This window comes from Anolis sagrei, chromosome 1 (assembly GCF_037176765.1).
Source record: "Anolis sagrei isolate rAnoSag1 chromosome 1, rAnoSag1.mat, whole genome shotgun sequence".
NCBI classification, from domain to species: domain Eukaryota; kingdom Metazoa; phylum Chordata; class Lepidosauria; order Squamata; family Dactyloidae; genus Anolis; species Anolis sagrei.
Genome location: NC_090021.1, coordinates 1,022,054 through 1,042,249, shown reverse-complemented (window position 1 = coordinate 1,042,249; position 20,196 = coordinate 1,022,054). Strand labels below are relative to the sequence as shown.

General features: G+C 42.1%; 2 protein-coding genes across 2 annotated transcripts in view; both read left to right on the top strand.

The window, feature by feature from the left end:
- The first annotated feature begins 10 nt into the window (after positions 1–10).
- On the top strand, positions 11–3,155 carry LOC137097364 (protein NYNRIN-like). Its single transcript, XM_067470004.1, has one exon. The coding sequence runs from the start codon at positions 17–19 to the stop codon at positions 1,088–1,090; it is 1,074 nt and encodes a 357-aa protein (XP_067326105.1). The 5' UTR covers positions 11–16; the 3' UTR covers positions 1,091–3,155.
- Positions 3,156–3,904: 749 nt separating this feature from the next.
- Positions 3,905–20,196, top strand: part of PPM1G (protein phosphatase, Mg2+/Mn2+ dependent 1G) — a 28,327-nt gene continuing 12,035 nt past the window's right edge. The window contains 5 exon segments of the mRNA XM_060754816.2: positions 3,905–4,110; positions 7,669–7,738; positions 7,888–7,973; positions 8,094–8,229; positions 10,609–11,081. Of these exon segments, the coding sequence (XP_060610799.2) occupies positions 3,982–4,110; positions 7,669–7,738; positions 7,888–7,973; positions 8,094–8,229; positions 10,609–11,081 (894 nt within the window). The 5' untranslated portion in view covers positions 3,905–3,981.

Here is a 20,196-nt window from a genome sequence, read left to right as displayed (position 1 = left end):
TTATGTCCCTAAGGATATGGCGTGGCACATAGTCCGACATATGCACTCCAACACACACCTGGGTAAGACAGCCTTAGCTAAGCTGCTAGAACGGCAAATGTACATTGATGGACTCCATAGCCTGACAGCAGCCGCAGCACACCGATGCTGGACATGCGCCAAGAATAATCCTCGAGAAGGACCCTTAAAGCCACCAGGAATTCAACACATAGGCAACGTCCCATTCGAGGCAATTTTGACTGATTTTACTGAGATGCCCCCGCAAAAGGGCTACAAATATTTGCTTGTTTTTGTGGACACCTACACCGGGTGGGTAGAGGCGTACCCAACCCGAACTGAAAAGGCAGTAGAAGTTTCAAGAGCACTTTTGAAGGACATAATCCCCAGATTTGGAATACCATTAGAAATAGGGTCTGACAACGGTCCAGCTTATGTACACAAGGTGATTCAAGGACTGTGTCAAATATTGGGCACAAAATGGAAATTGCATTGCGCTTATAGGCCCCAGTCCTCAGCTAAAGTTGAGAGAATGAATCGAACTCTAAAGACTGCTATGTCAAAAATCTGTCAAGAGACAGGGCTGGGTTGGACTGTAATACTGCCCATGGTACTATTGAGAGTAAGGTGTACCCCTCACAAAAGAACAGGTCTGACCCCCTATGAGAGACTATATGGCAGACCACCATTAAATTTGAGGTCGATACTAGACAAAGGGGGAGACCAACATGTGATTGGAGATAAACAAACCATTCAACAAGTGCAAGCCCTGGCTGGACAGATAAAACAAATTGCACAATATACTTCAGAGTTAAATCCACCCTATCCTACCACACCTTTGCATTGTTTCTCGCCAGGTGACGAGGTGCTTGTGAAAGAGTGGAAGATTGACCCACTAGGACCCAAGTGGAGAGGGCCCTATACTGTGCTGATATCAACCCCTACTGCCATTAAAGTGAAGGAAGTTAAACCTTGGATACATTACACCCGTGCCAAGCTGGCACCCCCCATGTGGGAGATAAAAAAGGCAGATCAGAGTGACCTGAGACTCAGGATCGTCCGGCAACTCCCTGAGGGGTCAACAAGGCCATGAAGCTGACCTCTTCGGGAACAACAGATCGTCGCAGGTCAAGTATGACGCAGTGTGGCCCAACGAAAGCCCTATCTTGGAAGTGGTGGATAGAGATTATAATGGGGAGGAGGGAAAGATGCCCTAGAAAACCAATAGGAGTTCGAACGGTTTTTGGATATATGATGCTTATAAACATGATCACTATGATACAGGGAAATTGGCTAAAAGAGCATGCTAGATTCATGTTTGATCAGCATGGAAAAGATGTGGCACTCCTATATGAACATCCAGAGAAAGTAGGTGACTTCTCTTTCCTCCCTACCCTAATAGCTGACCCCCAGGTGGTGCTCGGGGGGTTACAAGGAACTATTCAAAATCCCACCATATTTTCTCAGGTCCCCGATGGATTAAAACACATTAAATTTAGACGAATAAGATATACTGCCACCACGAGAGGAATGTGTTTTTGTTGTGCAAACAAGGGTACATGGAATCAAAAATGGAAAGGCTGGGAGCACAGAAAAGCCTTCCTAACAAGGTTGACAAATTACACTCACTGTCAGGACAAGTTTTATTTATATGGAACCTATAACTCTACATATGTTAACAAACAAAATCTGGCCGACACGGACTGGAAGGAACTGTACCCTGAGTACCCGCTGTTTGAGTCAAATTACACATCCCTGAGAGATGGAGGCAGTATTTGTTCAGGATGGCATATTAGAGATCCCAATATGTGGTTTTTCTTTGATAAATGGGCAACCAATTTTCATCCAGGAGGAAACCAATGTGTTGGGGTAGGATACCTGACATTCCCTGTACGAGTCCTTAAACACCCTAGGAGGCTTCAGAGATCTTTGAAAGCCATAGCACCCCTAGGACCTGAGTGCTCAGACGAAGTGATTATAGACTCACAACTGTCCGAAACTGGAGGCTCAAGGATAGGAGGAGGATTAATAACAGGGCTCCTAACCCTCGGGTCCTATCCTGGAATAATGGCCCAAGAAAACAGAAAGAGTATCATGGGACTCACATGTAGATTAGAGAAAAGCATAAATGCCACAGGAAAAATAGTTAGACAATTACAATCAGAAATTGAAGAACTAAGCCAAATGGCAATGCAACACAAGCTAGCCCTAGATTATTTGTTGGCAACAAAAGGAGGATTCTGTTCTATAATAAAGGGCCGGTGCGTGGTCCAATTTCATAATCTGAACCAAACAATTGAAGATGATTTGGAAAAATTGCAAGAGTTAATAAATCATAACGTAAAGGAAGATGGATGGCAACCTTTCTCATGGTTGACGTCTCTGCTTCCTTCAGCATCATGGCTTAGAGAAATAATACTTGTGATTATGCTATGCGGTTTTGTCTTTTTGTTGCTAATGTGCTGTTTTCCAATTTTGCTTCAAGTTTGCCAGAGATATATGCATCAGGCAGCTTCGGTAGAAAAGATAGCTCTCATTAAAGGGCATAATTGGAGAGATCCGTAATATCTAACCCTTGCTGATTTGCTCTCGCTTTTGTAAACCGCTTCGCAAAACAAAAACATGAGGGAATAAGGCAGAAAGGTACAGCTATAGAAAAGGTAAAAAGCACAGCCGTAGTTTTACTAAAGCTGTCGGGGTTTGCATGTAGAAAGAGAACGGATGGACTTGACCATATATGGGAGACAAAGACAGACTAAAGATGAGTTTTTTTTTTGTGAAAGGGTGAAAAATCGGTCATGAGACTTGCCAACTTTGCAAAAAGGAAGTAGCCAAGGCTAAAGTTAGAACTTGCCAAAATCAGCAGATGTTTTCAGCTGTATTTTGCATGTCGGCATATTGAGATGTTCCAAGAAGGGGCTTGCTTATTGCGAAGCGAAACTTAAAAATATATGAGCTAATTGCTTAATATTAATTATAATATTGACAGCTTTTTTTTAACCAATGATTTAATCTTCGGGGCGGCTCTTAAAGCCGAACCCCTTTTTGATGTATAAAAGAACACTACCTTTGATGCTCGGGGGCTTTTCCAGAGACGCCATGTTGTGTCGAAAAGCCACTAGCAGCTGCTATAAATAAACTATGATATTCTTGTTGAACCCAGTTGGCTGCCTTTCCTGACTCATCTGCGTCCGCAATTTGAACTAAAACGGAGCATTTTGGCTGAGCCTTTGAGCAATTGCTCAGGGAAGGAAAAAGCCTGCTTCAAGACCTCTAATTATTATTATTATTATTATTATTATTATTATTCTGGCTTGTATAATAAGTTATGAAGAGGGTGAGGCACCTTTCCCTTGACAAGACCTCTAACTATTATTATTATTCTGGCTTGTATTATATTATTCTATTATTATTATTAATAATAATAATAATAATAATATATAATAATCAGTTATGAAGAGGGTGAATCACCTTTCCCTTGACAAGACCTCTAATAATAATAATAATAATAATAATAATAATAATAATAATTATTATTATTATTATTATTATTCTGGCTTGTATTATATTATTATACTACTAATAATATATTAATATAATAATAATAATAAAACAATAATCAGTTATGAAGACGGTGAGGCGCCCTTTCCTTGACAAGACCTCTAATAATAATTATTATTAATAATATTAATACAATAATATAATAATATTATAATAATCAGTAGAGGAGACAGTGAGGCGCCTTTCCCTTGACAAGGCCGCAAAGGAGTGAAGCGAGGTTGGCGGGTCCCCGTTGCCTGGCAACAGTGGGCGGGAAACAGCGCGCGGCCTTCCCTTCCTGCCTCGCTTTGTGGCGGACTGACTTCCGGCGGCGCCGTTCTTGCCGGCGTGTCTCTATGGTGCGTGCTTCCGCTTCCGCCTCCCGGTCTCTCTCTCTCTTTCCTCCATCTCCTCCATCTCCTGTGTGTGTGTGTCTCTCCGGCCATGGGCGCCTACCTGTCTCAGCCCAGCACCGCCAAGAGCTCCGGGGACGGGGCCGGGGAAGGCAGCGGGGCAGCGCGCCCCCTCCACTTCGGATACAGCGCCATGCAGGGATGGAGGGTCTCCATGGAGGTGAGCCGCGGGCAGGGACCCACAGGCCTCACACACCTGGGGCTTAAGCGGCTGAGGGGGGAAAGGAAGGGGCCTGAGGCTGTGAGGAATGCTGGGAGTTGGAGTCCAAAACACATAGAGGGGCTCTTTGATTGTAGGTGAACTATAAATCCCAACAACTACAACTCCCAAATGCTGGAGTCTATTTTCCCCAAACTCCACCAGTGTTCACATTTGGGCATATTGAGTGCTTGTGCCAAATTTGGTCCAGATCCATCATTGTTTGAGTCCACAGTGCTCTCTGGAGGTAGGTGAACTACAACTCCCAAATTCAAGGTCAATACCCACCAAACCCTTCCAGTATTTTCTGTTGGTCATGGGGGAAGTGTGTGCCAAGTTTGGTTCCATTCCATCATTGGTGGAGTTCAGAATGCTCTTTGATTGTAGGTGAACTATAAATCCCAGCAACTCCAACTCCCAAATGACAAAATCAAAAAAAAAATTGAGTGAATGACATAGATTGCTTTGAATGGTGTCTTGTGTCCAAATTTGGTGTCAATTCGTCCAGTGGTTTTTGAGTTCTGTTAATCCCACAAACATACGTTACATTTTTATGTATATAGATTACATTATTACAATATACTATTCTAGTAAAATATAGTTATATAGAATACTGATATTGTACTATGCTAATAATATAATATATTGTATTATATATATCTTGTAAGCCGCTCTGAGTTTCCTTCGGGGTGAGAAGGGCAGCATATAAATGTTGTAAATAAGTAAATACATAAACACTCAGTTTGTTTTGAGTGACATCATAACTCAAAATCCGCTGGATGAATCGCCGCCAAATTTGGCCACAAGACACTAACCCAAGGAGTGACCGTCACACACACACAAACAAATGATTTTGTCATTTGGGAGTTGTAGTTGCTGGGATTTATAGTTGGCCCACAAATAAAGAGCATTCTGAACTCCATCAACAATGGAATTGAAAGTTGAAGTTGAATCCAGACAAGACAGAAGTCCTCCTGGTCAGTCACAAGGCCGAACAAGGTATAAGGTCACAGCCGTGCTGGACGGGGTCACACTCCCCTTGAAGGCCCAGGTTCACAGCTTGGGGGTCTTCCTGGATTCATCACTGAGCCTGGAATCCCAGCTTGCAGTGGTGGACAGGGGAGCGTTCGCACAATTAAAACTTGTGCGCTACTTGCGCCTGTACCTTGGGAAGTCAGACTTGGCCGTGGTGGTCCACGCTCTCATTACATCCAGGATAGACTACTGCAACGCACTCTACGGGGGGTTGCCTTTGAAGACTGCTCAGAAGCTTCAAATAGTCCCAACGAGAGGCAGCCAGGTTAATAACTGGGGCAGCATACAGGGAGCATATAACTCCCATGTTATGCTAGTCCCAATGGCTGCCAGTTTGATACTGGGCACAATTCAAAGTGCTGGCTTTGGCCTAGAAAGCCCTAAACGGCCCCAACCCAAATTACCTGTCCGAACGCGTTCCTCCCGATGAACCATTGCGGAGATTAAGATTGTCCTGCATTCCGTCCCGCCATTGTCACAGGCGCAATTGGTGGGGAAGAGAGACAGGGCCTTCTCGGTGATTGCTCCCCGGCTATGGAACTCCCATCCTGGTGAGATCAGGTCGGCCCCCTCCCACCTTTACTTCAGAAGGATGGTCAAAACTTGGCTGTGGGACCAAGCTTTCAGGACAGGGCAATGAAGTAGCAATAGGAAAGATGACCAGAAAAATTACATTTGACGTGGATGACTAGGACGGTTTTAAATGGTGTATTTTAATATTGAGACAAATGTTTTTAATGTTTATGTATGTATATAAGAATTTGTGTCCCGGCATTAAATGTTTGCCGTATATATGTTGTGCTCCACCCTGAGTCCCCTAAGCTGTGGTGAGAAGGGCGGAATAGAAAGGTTTTAAATAAATAAATAACTGATAACACGGAAAGGGTTTGGTGGGCACTGGCCTTGAGTTTTGGAGTTGAAGTTCACCTACATCCAGGGAGCACTGTGGACTCAAACAATGATGGAGCTGGACCAAACTTGGCCCAAATACTTTTATGCCCAAGTATGAAGACAGATGAAGTTTGGGGAAAATAGATCTTGACATTTGGGAGTTGTAGTTCACCTAAAATCAAAAAGCATTCTGAACCCCACCAATGATAGAATTGGGTCAAATTTCCCACACAGAACCCCCATGGCCAACAGAAAATACTGTGTTTTCTGGTGGTCTTTGGCAACCCTCCTGACACCTTCTCGTGACCCCCCCCCCCCGGTCCCAACCCCCCAGGTTGAGAAACGCTGTCTTAAGGCCATCCAGTCCAACTCCCTTCTTCACCAGGGCAAGAAAACATCAAAGCCCTCCTGACAAAGAGCCATCCAGCCATAGATAGAGATAGCTGATTCACACACACACACATGTATATGACAGATATAGTAACATAGATTTGAAAGGACTTCTAAAGAAAGACAATTCTCAGCCCTAGGGCTGAGAACGGCGGTCAACAAATGCAGTAAATAAAATAAATGCAGTAAATGCAGTAAATTATATGTTACATGTTCCAGAGGAGGCACACTAGGCAATCTCTCCATCAACACTGACAAAGAAACAACAAGAAATACTGTTGACCCACAAGCATCAAGACATTACATATATTAGAAACCAACACTTTCTCATTACTTCATTTTCCAGATCACCAGACTGGGCCACAGCAACGCCTGGCAGGGGACCGCTAGTAAAATATAAAAATAAGATAAAATACAAGAAACAGTATGAATAAGCACATCAGAACAATATAGAATCACAATATTTGGACACAGAAAGTTGATCGCAGTGGCAGGGCCGGTTGCAAAGTTTAAAAGTTTAAAAACACTGAGTGAGAGAGCTTGGCACATCCTTAGGGATTCACCTCACTCAACATATTCTTTTAAAAAAAATATTACCATCTAGCAGACGGTACAGGGTGACAAAGGCAAGGACAAATAGACTGAGAGACAGCTTTTATCCTAGAGCTGTGGCTATGTTGAACTCCAAGGTTTTGCATTGATGTGGCATTGGGGGCTATGTGTTGTGGTGGTGGAAGTGTGGAGGGGTGGGTGTGTTGTTTTGTGGTGTGTACTGGGGAAGGCATGTCATTCCATTGTGCAGTAGCGCAATGACAAATAAAGCTATTGCATACTGTTCTACGGCCTCTCTGGTGTGCAGAGGGTTAAACCAATGAGCTGCTGAATTTGCTGACCGAAATGTCGGTTGTTTGAATCCGGAAAGAGAGTGAGCTCCCACTGTCAGCCCCAGCTTCTGCTACCCTAGCAGTTTGGAAACATTCAAATGTGAATAGATCAGTAGGTATCACTCCAGTGGGAAGGTAATTACACTCTATGCAGTCCACATGACCTTGGAGTTGTCTATGGACAACGCTGGCTCTTTGGCTTAGAAATGGAGATGAGCACCAGCGTCCCAGAATCAGACTCGACTAGACGTAATGTCAAGGGAAACCTTTACCTTTCATTCGATTCTCCTGACCTGCTTCTTCCCTGTCTCTCTTGCAGGACGCCCACAACTGCATCCCTGACCTGGACAGCGAGACAGCCATGTTCTCCGTCTATGACGGACACGGAGGTACTGCACCCACCCTGGTGGAAGCCCCCCCCCCTTCCTGCCCTCCTCCCACAACCCCCTCACTCCCTCCCTGCCCCTCAGGCTTGTTTTCCCTTTGAAAGGGGGGGGGGCGCACAGGGAGTCCCTAAAGCACCTCCCTTTATTTCCAGGGGAAGAGGTTGCGCTCTACTGCGCCAAGTATCTCCCGAACATCATCAAGGAGCAGAAGGCCTACAAGGAGGGCAAGCTGCAGAAGGTGAGTCCCTTCACAGCTCGCCCATTGGGTTTCTGCCTGGCCAAGGGGAGGGGATGCAGAGGCCAAGCTGGACACAGCCTCCTCTAAGGGGCCCTCCCTGCTACTACTCCTCCTTCGCAGGCCTTGGAGGACGCCTTCCTGGCCATCGATGCCCAGCTGACCACTGAGGAGGTGATCCGGGAGCTGGCCCTGCTGGCCGGGCGCTCCAGGGAGGACGGGGACGAGAAGGAGGAGAAGGTGGCCGACGAAGACGACGGTCAGTGGGGTTCCTGTCTCTCTCCAGGAGGGAAGGGGATGTGGGGCTGGTCTGGGGCAGGGAGTGGCCCTCTGGCGTTGTGGGACTCCGGCTCCAGGTGCTCATTACGCAGCTCACTAGTAGAACATCCAGGGAGTTGCAGTTTGCTTGGACCTGGGGTTAGTGTCCTACTGCGAAAACAAAGGAGCACCTGCAAGCCAAGGCTCAGCTATGCTTCCTGTCTGCTTGACATGGCTCTGCATGTTCTGCGTCATCAGGGGGCTTCCTGCTTTTGTTGTTTATATTTTATGTTGCTGTAATGTATCACTGGACTTGGCCCCATGTAAGCCACTCCGAGTCCCCTTTGGAGAGATGGTGGCAGGTGTTGCACTCCAGAACAGGAAGTAGCCCCTCTGACTAAAAACACACCACACGTTGAGTGAACAATCTTTTTTTATTAAAAACTTATCAAAAAGCCAGTAGAAATAAATGCTTGTAAAGGTAGAGACAATTCCAATAAGCAATAAGGCATTCAAAGGCAGCAAGATAAAAAAGTGTCCAAACGGAGCAATCAAAAGCAATGTCCAAAAAGCATGAATGGCAATTATTATCCAGACAGGAATCAAACACAAAGCAAGAACAGACCAGACGCTGCTAGTCTACTTGAAAGGCTAGAAAAATCCATGAAGACAAGACCACTTAAACAGGAATTCCATGAGGCTTGTAGATGGTTTCCAAACAATGCCTGATCTGACAAGATTTTCTAAAGGCAAACCTTAAATCCCAAAAACTGGTTTCGTTTTCCTCCAGTCTTTGACTTTAATTGACAAATTCTTTCAGATGCACGTAAACATTGGGCCTCTTGTCGATTCTGGCTAATCTCCAGCCGCCGACTCTGCTTATCTGACGCCTCATTAACTTTTCCAGGTGTCAGACTGTTTTCCAAACTAGAATCTGGAGAGCTCCCAGGTGGAGGGAGTAAACCTTTCTCCCAAGGCTGGACAGAAGCATTCTCATGAGAATCTGCCCTTTGCACCGAAGCCTCTCTGTCATTGTCTGCATGAAACTCATTGACCAAAGTGTCTCTATCTTGCACCTCAGAGTCAGTCCCAGTATCTCCCACATCAGAAGCAACAAGAGACTGACTTCTTTCCTCATTACCCACATCAGTCACAGAAACATCAGGAGACTGAAACACAATCACAGGTTCAAGCACAGGCTCAGGTTCAATCACAGGCTGAGACCCAACAGCAGAGTATAAATAAAGTTTATTATTATTATTATTATTGTTATTATTATTATTATTATTATGGCTCCCTTTCCTGCCCTTGCCCCCTCATAGGTGTGTTGGGGCAATATAAATAAATTATATTATTTATTAATTTATATAATAATAATAATAATAATAACAACAACAACAACAACAATAATAATAACTTTATTTTTATATCCTGCTGCCACATCTGGGTGTTCCCTGGGCAATGTCCTTGCAGACGGCCAATTCTCTCACACCAGAAGCAACTTGCAGTCTCTCAAGTTCCTCCTAACATAAGCTTTTCCTTAATTCCTCCTTATTGTTGCAACTCGCAGTAAGCTTCACCTTGCTTCCAAACACCACCACACAAGAGCTGTAGTTTTATAGTTTATTGAGGAAAAAATCCAAGTCAAAATAAGGAATAAGCATTGCAAAGTTCCAAAGATTAAGGTTAAATGCAGAATATAATTCCAAAGATCTCAGGTAAAAGCAGGAGACACAATCCTATTGGCAAAGTTCAAACCAGAGTCCCAAGTACAAGCAAGGAAACATTTGCCCCATGAATCACAATGCAAGAAATCCCAAGCATACTGCTTTCCAGGCTAAGATTATTCCATGAAGCTTTCAGGCTAATAAGCTACGTTGAACTGACGCTTTCCCTTGGTTTGCAAGAAGCCTAAATACCTTTCTAACATGAAAACATTACATGAAATCATTGCGATGACCTTTCACCGAGCTGGCCTCTCGTCTGCCGGCCAGGTGAGAACTCTGCCTGACCCAGAGATCGAGACGAGCTTGCCGGGTCAGGTCACTGTCAAGGCTTTCAGTACTTTCAGTATCAGCGTGGGAAGGAGGCCAATGCCTCCCCACCTGTTCACTATCTCCTTCGTTAAAATTCCTTTCACTTATGTTGATGTTGACTCTGCACTGTCTGTGCTGTCTGTGGGAGCCGTAGGCCCAGAGATCTGAGGCACAGAAAAAGAGCCAGGAATCTGAATCCCATCATCCTCATCATCACAGAACATCTCAGCCACAACACTGGTGGCTGGTTGGTTATGGGCCAACCAGGGAAGTGCTTGTGGGGTGGCTGCTGTGACTCTGGTTCCCCGAATGAAAGGTCCCTCTCCCGCATGCCTTTCTTTCAGTGGACAAGGAGGAGGCAGCCCTGCTGCACGAGGAGGCCACCATGACCATTGAAGAGCTGCTCACTCGCTACGGCCAGAACTGCGTCAAGGGCAAGCTGGGCCCCCCAGGAAAGGAGCCGCCCCAGGAGGAGGCCGGTCGCGGGCCCAGCCTGAACGGGGAAGTGGACGCCGGAGAGACCGTGAGGCGCCGCGAGGGGGAGGAGGAGGAGACGGAGGAGGCGACGGACAGTGGCCGACCGGGCCCCGGCTCTGCCCCCCCTGGACCTGGACCGGACATGGCCGGCGGAGGGGACGCGGGGAGCGCAGCACCAAAGGCGGCCGCCGAGGGAGGGGCTCCGGCCGGGGCAGAGGCTCAGCCGTCCTGCTCCTCGTCCAGCAAGGCCCAGCGGACCACCAAGTCCCGGTTCTTTGAGGACAGCGAGGACGAGTCGGAGGATGCTGAGGAGGAGGAAGAGGAGGAGGAGGACAGCGAGGTACACTTTTGGAGTGGGAGGGGGGCACCTGGCAAGGCAACACATTGCAGGGATTGTCGTTCGAGCCCTGCCTATCTTTGTGAACCTCTATTTTATTTATTTTATTTATTTCTTGGTGACCACATCCCCCTCTATTTATTTTATTTATTTGTTTACGACATTTATATGACGCCCTTTTCACCCCGAAGGGGACCCAGAGCGACTTACAAGATATATATACATACAATATATTATATTGTAATATTATTCATAATATTACATACAATATAAAATATATAATTATAACATTGTATTATTATTATTAGTATTATGTTGTATTACATTATATTATAAATATTATATGTATATACAATATATTATATTATTAGCATAGCCCAGTATATCAGTATTATATATTATTATATTGTACTATACCATTATATTGTAATATTATTCATATAATATAAAACATATAATTATAACATTTTATTATTATTATCATATTGTATTACATTATAACATTATAAATATTATATATATGTACAATATATATATTATTCGTAATATTACATATACAATATATAATTTTAACATTGTATTATTATTAGTATTATATTATATTACATTATAATATTATAAATATTATATGTATGTACAATATATTATATTATTAGCATAGCCCAGAATATCAGTATTATATATTATTATATTGTACTATACCATTACATTGTAACAATATTCGTAATATTACATATACAATATATAATTATAACATTGTATTATTATTAGTATTATATTATATTACATTATAATATTATAAATATTATATGTATATACAATATATTATATTATTAGCATAGCCCAGAATATCAGTATTATATATTATTATATTGTACTATACCATTATATTGTAATATTATTCGTAATATTACATACAATATAAAATATATAATTATAACATTGTATTATTATTAGCATTATATTGTATTATATCATAATATTATAAATATTATATGTATATACAATATATTATATCATTTGCATAGCCCAGAATATCAGTATTATATATTATTACATTGTACTATACCATTCTATTGTAATATTATTCGTAATATTAAATATATAATATATAATTATAACATTGTATTATTATTAGTATTATGTTGTATTACATTAAAATAGTATAAATATTATATGTATATACAATATATTATATTATAATCATAGTCCAGAATATCAGTATATTTTATTATATTGTACTATACCACTATATTGTAACATTATTCGTAATATTCGTAAAAATATATAATTATAACATTGTATTATTATTAATATTATGTTGTATTACAATAAAATAGTATAAATATTATATGTATATACAATATATTATATTATTAGTATAGCCCAGTATATCAGTATTATATATTATTATATTGTACTATACCATTATATTGTGTTATTATTTGTAATATTACATATAATATAAAATATATAATTATAACATTGTATTATTATTATTAGTATGATATTGTATTACATTATAATATTATAAAAATTATATGTATATACAATATATTATATTATAGAATCATAGAATCATAGAATCAAAGAGTTGGAAGAGACCTCATGGGCCATCCAGTCCAACCCCCTGCCAAGAAGCAGGAATATTGCATTCAAATCACCCCTGACAGATGGCCATCCAGCCTCTGTTTAAAAGCTTCCAAAGAAGGAGCCTCCACCACACTCCGGGGCAGAGAGTTCCACTGCTGAACGGCTCTCACAGTCAGGAAGTTCTTCCTAATGTTCAGATGGAATCTCCTTTCTTGTAGTTTGAAGCCATTGTTCCGTGTCCTAGTCTCCAAGGAAGCAGAAAACAAGTTAGCTCCCTCCTCCCTGTGGCTTCCTCTCACATATTTATACATGGCTATCATATCTCCTCTCAGCCTTCTCTTCTTCAGGCTAAACATGCCCAGTTCCCTAAGCCGCTCCTCATAGGGCTTGTTCTCCAGACCCTTGATCATTTTAGTCGCCCTCCTCTGGACACTTTCCAGCTTGTCAATATCTCTCTTGAATTGTGGTGCCCAGAATTGGACACAATATTCCAGATGTGGTCTAACCAAAGCAGAATAGAGGGGTAGCATTACTTCCTTAGATCTAGACACTATGCTCCTATTGATGCAGGCCAAAATCCCATTGGCTTTTTTTGCCGCCACATCACATTGTTGGCTCATGTTTAACTTGTTGTCCACGAGGACTCCAAGATCTTTTTCACACGTACTGCTCTCGAGCCAGGCGTCCCCCATTCTGTATCTTTGCATCTCATTTTTTCTGCCAAAGTGGAGTATCTTGCATTTGTCACTGTTGAACTTCATTTTGTTAGTTTTGGCCCATCTCTCTAATCTGTCAAGATCGTTTTGAATTCTGCTCCTGTCCTCTGGACTATTGGCTATCCCTCCCAATTTGGTGTCGTCTGCAAACTTGATGATCATGCCTTCTAGCCCTTCATCTAAGTCATTAATAAAGATGTTGAACAGGACCGGGCCCAGGACGGAACCCTGCGGCACTCCACTTGTCACTTCTTTCCAAGATGAAGAGGAAGCATTAGTGAGCACTCTCTGTGTTCGTCCACTTAACCAATTACAGATCCACCTCACCGTAGTTTTGCCTAGCCCACATTGGACTAGTTTCCTTGCCAGAAGGTCATGGGGGACCTTGTCGAAGGCCTTACTGAAATCCAGGTACGCTCCATCCACGGCATTCCCCGCATCTACCCAGCTTGTAGCTCTATCGAAGAAAGAGATCAGATTAGTCTGGCATGACTTGTTTTTGATAAATCCATGTTGACTATTAGCGATGACTGCATTTGTTTCTAAGTGTTTGCAGACCACTTCCTTAACAATCTTTTCCAGAATCTTGCCCGGTATCGACGTGAGGCTGACCGGACGGTAGTTGTTTGGGTCGTCCTTTTTTCCCTTCTTGAAGATTGGGACCACATTGGCCCTCCTCCAATCTGCTGGAACTTCTCCCGTTCTCCAAGAACTCTCAAAGATGGTTGCCAATGGTTCCGAAATGACTTCCGCTAGTTCCTTCAATACTCTTGGGTGTAGTTGATCTGGTCCTGGGGACTTGAACTCATTAAGAGCGGCCAGGTATTCCTGGACGACTTCTTTCCCAATTTGGGGTTGGATGTCCTCCAATCCCTCATCCACTCCATCTTGCTGAGGTTGAAGACTCTCTTTTTGTGAGAAGACCGAGGCAAAGAAGGCATTAAGTAGTTCTGCCTTTTCCCTATCCCCTGTCAGCATTGCCCCATCTTCTCCTCGAAGAGGTCCTATCGCCTCCTTGTTTTTCCTTTTTCTACTGACATAAGAATAGAAGCCCTTTTTATTGTTTTTAATGTCCCTGGCAAGTCTGAGCTCGTTTTTTGCTTTAGCTTTGCGGACCTTTTCCCTACAGGTGTTGGCCATTTGTTTGAATTCTTCTTTGGTGATTTCTCCCTTTTTCCACTTCTTGTGCATGTCTCTTTTGTGTCTTAGCACAGTTAGAAGTTCTTTGGACATCCATTCTGGCTTCTTTGCACTTGTCCTATTTTTTCTCTTTGTTGGCACGGTTTGCAATTGCGCCTTGAGTATTTCACTCTTGAGAAGTTCCCATCCATCCGTAGCTCCCTTGTCTTTTAGTATCTGTGTCCACGGAATGCTGCTCAGCGTTTCCTTCATTTTTTGGAAATCAGCTCTCCTAAAGTCCAAAATGCGGGTTTGACTTGTCTTAGTTTCGGCCTTCCTTTGTACCTCAAATTGCAGGAGCACATGGTCACTTGCCCCTAAGGATCCTACCACTTCGACCGCATCGATCAGGTCCTCCGCATTTGTTAGGATGAGATCAAGAGTAGCCAATCCCCTTGTTCCCTCTTCTACCTTCTGGACCATGAAATTGTCTGCAAGGCAAGCGAGGAATTTGTTGGACCTTGTACTCTTGGCCGAGTTTGTTTTCCAGCAAATATCGGGATAGTTGAAATCGCCCATGACTACTACATCTCTTTTCTGTGCCTGTTTGGTCAACTGTTGGCAGAAGACTTCATCAAGATCTTCCTCCTGGCTTGGGGGTCTGTAGTAGACGCCTACAACGACATCTTTTTGAGTCCCAGTTCCCTTGATTCTTATCCAGATGATTTCAAGCTGGTTTCCCAGATTGCTGTCTTGAATTTCTTCTGCAGCATAAGAGTTTTTGACATATAAGGCTACTCCGCCTCCTCTCCCCTTTGTTCGGTTTCTGTGAAAGAGGTTATACCCCTCGATATCTACATTCCAGCGATAGGAGTCATCCCACCAGGTTTCAGTGATGGCTATGATATCATATTTGTGGTGTTGTGCTAGAAGTTGGAGTTCGTCTTGTTTATTTCCCATGCTCTGTGCATTAGTGTAAAGACATGTGAGCCCCTGGAATCTTCCCTTGAGCTGTTTAATTGGGATTATTGTGCTTTTGGTACGTGGTCCTTGTTGTGTTTGTGCAGCCCTCTGTTTAGCCTTCTGGCGATTCCCAGACATTATGGGTAAAGTAGCGTTCGCAAGGCTGTTGTCCCCCTCCCCCGGTGGACCTAGTTTAAAGTGCGTCTAATGAGGTTTGCGAGTCTGTGAGCAAAAAAGTGTTTTCCTACTTGTGTGAGATGCACCCCATCCCTTGCCAGTAGGCCATCCTCCTGGAATAGCAGGCCATGGTCGAGGAAGCCAAAGCGTTCCTCCTGACACCATTTTCTAAGCCAGTCATTGACCTGTACTATTTTTCTGGCTCTTGTGGGTCCGTGTCTTACAACAGGGAGGAGGGATGAAAAGACCACCTGTACATTACATTCTTTTAGCATTGCTCCTATGCTTATTAGCATAGCCCAGAATATCAGTATTATATATTATTATCTTGTACTATACCATTATATTGTAATATTATTCGTAATATTACATATACAATATATAATTATAACATTGTATTATTATTATTAGTATGATATTGTATTACATTATAATATTATAAATATTATATGTATGTACAATATATTATATTATTAATATAGGCCAGAATGTCAGTATTATATATTATTATATTGTATTATTATTATTATTAAACTTTATTTGTACTGTGCTAGCAGGACTCGATGCGGCTTACAAAGGCCAAGGCCTCAACACAACAACAGCAAAACGATACCAATACAATTTAAAGCAAATTGAAAACATAAGCAATAACAAAACATTACATCATTACGCAATAAAAACAATACCATTCTATTGTAATATTATTTGTAATATTACATATAATATAAAATATATAATTATAACATTGTATTGTTATTAGTATTATATTATATTACATTATAATATTATAAATATTATATGTATGTACAATATATTATATTATTAGCATAGCCCAGAATATCAGTATTATATATTATTATATTGTACTATACCATTATATTGTAATAGTATTTGTAATACTACATATAATATAAAATAGATAATTATAACATTGTATTATTATTAGTATTATATTGTATTACATTATAATATTATAAATATTATATGTATGTACAATATATATATTATTTGTAATATCACATATCTATATATATAAATTTGTTAGGGGCATGCAACGAGGAAACAAAACTCAAAAACCCCCCAACGAAACTTAACCAAAATCCCCATGCCCATAACACACCCCACAAGGTACAAACATATCTACTCAAAATGAAAAACAACACAACAACACACTCACAAAACGGCAAAACAACAAAACTCAAAAATCCCCCAACGAAACTTAACCAAAATTCCCATGCTCATAACACAACCCACAAGGTACAAACATATCTACTCAAAATGAAAAACAACACAACAACACACTCAAAACGGCAAAAAAACAAAACTCAAAAACCCCCCAACGAAACTTAACCAAAATTCCCATGCCCATAACACACCCCACAAGGTACAAACATATCTACTCAAAATGAAAAACAACACAACAACACACTCACAAAACGGCAAAACAACAAAACTCAAAAATCCCCCAACGAAACTTAACCAAAATTCCCATGCTCATAACACAACCCACAAGGTACAAACATATCTACTCAAAATGAAAAACAACACAACAACACACTCAAAACGGCAAAAAAACAAAACTCAAAAACCCCCCAACGAAACTTAACCAAAATTCCCATGCCCATAACACACCCCACAAGGTACAAACATATCTACTCAAAATGAAAAACAACACAACAACACACTCACAAAACGGCAAAACAACAAAACTCAAAAATCCCCCAACGAAACTTAACCAAAATTCCCATGCTCATAACACAACCCACAAGGTACAAACATATCTACTCAAAATGAAAAACAACACAACAACACACTCAAAACGGCAAAAAAACAAAACTCAAAAACCCCCCAACGAAACTTAACCAAAATTCCCATGCCCATAACACAACCCACAAGGTACAAACATATCTACTCAAAATGAAAAACAACACAACAACACACTCAAAACGGCAAAAAAACAAAACTCAAAAACCCCCCAACGAAACTTAACCAAAATTCCCATGCCCATAACACAACCCACAAGGTACAAACATATCTACTCAAAATGAAAAACAACACAACAACACACTCACAAAACGGCAAAACAACAAAACTCAAAAATCCTCCAACGAAACTTAACCAAAATTCCCATGCCCATAACACAACCCACAAGGTACAAACATATCTACTCAAAATGAAAAACAACACAACAACACACTCAAAACGGCAAAAAAACAAAACTCAAAAACCCCCCAACGAAACTTAACCAAAATTCCCATGCCCATAACACAACCCACAAGGTACAAACATATCTACTCAAAATGAAAAACAACACAACAACACACTCACAAAACGGCAAAACAACAAAACTCAAAAATCCCCCAACGAAACTTAACCAAAATTCCCATGCCCATAACACACCCCACAAGGTACAAACATATCTACTCAAAATGAAAAACAACACAACAACACACTCACAAAACGGCAAAACAACAAAACTCAAAAATCCCCCAACGAAACTTAACCAAAATTCCCATGCTCATAACACAACCCACAAGGTACAAATATATCTACTCAAAATGAAAAACAACACAACAACACACTCAAAACGGCAAAAAAACAAAACTCAAAAACCCCCCAACGAAACTTAACCAAAATTCCCATGCCCATAACACAACCCACAAGGTACAAACATATCTACTCAAAATGAAAAACAACACAACAACACACTCACAAAACGGCAAAACAACAAAACTCAAAAATCCCCCAACGAAACTTAACCAAAATTCCCATGCCCATAACACACCCCACAAGGTACAAACATATCTACTCAAAATGAAAAACAACACAACAACACACTCACAAAACGGCAAAACAACAAAACTCAAAAATCCTCCAACGAAACTTAACCAAAATTCCCATGCCCATAACACAACCCACAAGGTACAAACATATCTACTCAAAATGAAAAACAACACAACAACACACTCACAAAACGGCAAAACAACAAAACTCAAAAATCCCCCAACGAAACTTAACCAAAATTCCCATGCCCATAACACAACCCACAAGGTACAAACATATCTACTCAGAATGAAAAACAACACAACAACACACTCACAAAACGGCAAAAGGAAAAAACTCAAAAATCCCCCAACGAAACTTAACCAAAATTCCCATGCTCATAACACAACCCACAAGGTACAAACATATTACTCAAAATGAAAAACAACACAACAACACACTCACAAAACGGCAAAAAAACAAAACTCAAAAAAACCCCAACGAAACTTAACCAAAATTCCCATGCCCATAACACAACCCACAAGGTATAAACGTATCTACTCAAAATGAAAAACAACACAACAACACACTCACAAAACGGCAAAACAACTGAGCATGCGCATTGGCGCCCAGCCGCAAGTTCCCTGGCGTGCGCACATGCCCTTCCGGCCAACGTTCCCTCTGCGGAAACCATGCCCACTCCAAGCCCCGCCGCGCCCCTTCCCGCACACACACACACCCCTGCCGCACACACACACACAACCCCACACTCCATCACTCCCCCCGCCGCCGCACGCACACACGCAACCCCACTCCCCCCGCCGCCGCACACACACACGCAACCCCACGCTCCATCACTCCCCTCGCCGCCGCACGCACACACGCAACCCCACTCCCCCCGCCGCCGCACACACACACACAACCCCATGCTCCATCACTCCCCCCGCCGCTGCACACACACACACAACCCCACGCTCCATCACTCCCCTGCCCCAATCTTACCTCCTTTTACTTCACGCCCCCTCCAAACCCCACCCCGCCCCTTCCCGCCCTGTCAAAATCTAGGAAAGACAGGAAGGAAGGAAAGAAGGAAGAAAGAGAAAGGGAGGTAAAGAAAAAGGGGGAAGGAAGGAAAGTTAGAGAAAGAAGGAAGAAGAAAAGGAAAGAAAAGGAAAGATGGAAGGAAAGAAAAGAGAGACAGCAGAAAAGAAAGAAAAAGGGGGAAATATATCTTGTAAGCCGCTCTGATGGCCCCTGGTGGCGCAGTGGGTTACAGCGCTGAGCTGCTGAGCTTGTTGACCAAAAGGTTACAGGTTTGAATCAGGGGAGCGGCGTAAGCTTCCGCTATTAGCCCCAGCTCCTGCCAACCTAGCAGTTTGAAAACATGCAAATGTGAGTAGATCAATAGGTACCATTCTGGTGGGAAGGTAACAGTGCTCCATGCAGTCATGCTGGCCACATGACCTTGGAGGTGTCTATGGACAATGATGGCTCTTCAGTTTAGAAATGGAGATGAGCACCACACCCCAGAGTCGGACATGACTGGTCTTAATGTCAGGGGAAAACCTTTACCTTTACCTAAGCTGCTCTGAGTCCCCTTCGGGGTGATAAGGGCGGCATATATGTGATTTTAATGCTTTTGTATGTGTATGGTATAATATGTTTCGGCATTGAATGTTTCCGTTTATATGATGTGCTCCGCCCTGAGTCCCCTTCAGCATGAGAAGGGCAGAATATAAATGCTTTAAATAAATAAATAAAATATAAATGCTGTAAATAAATAAATA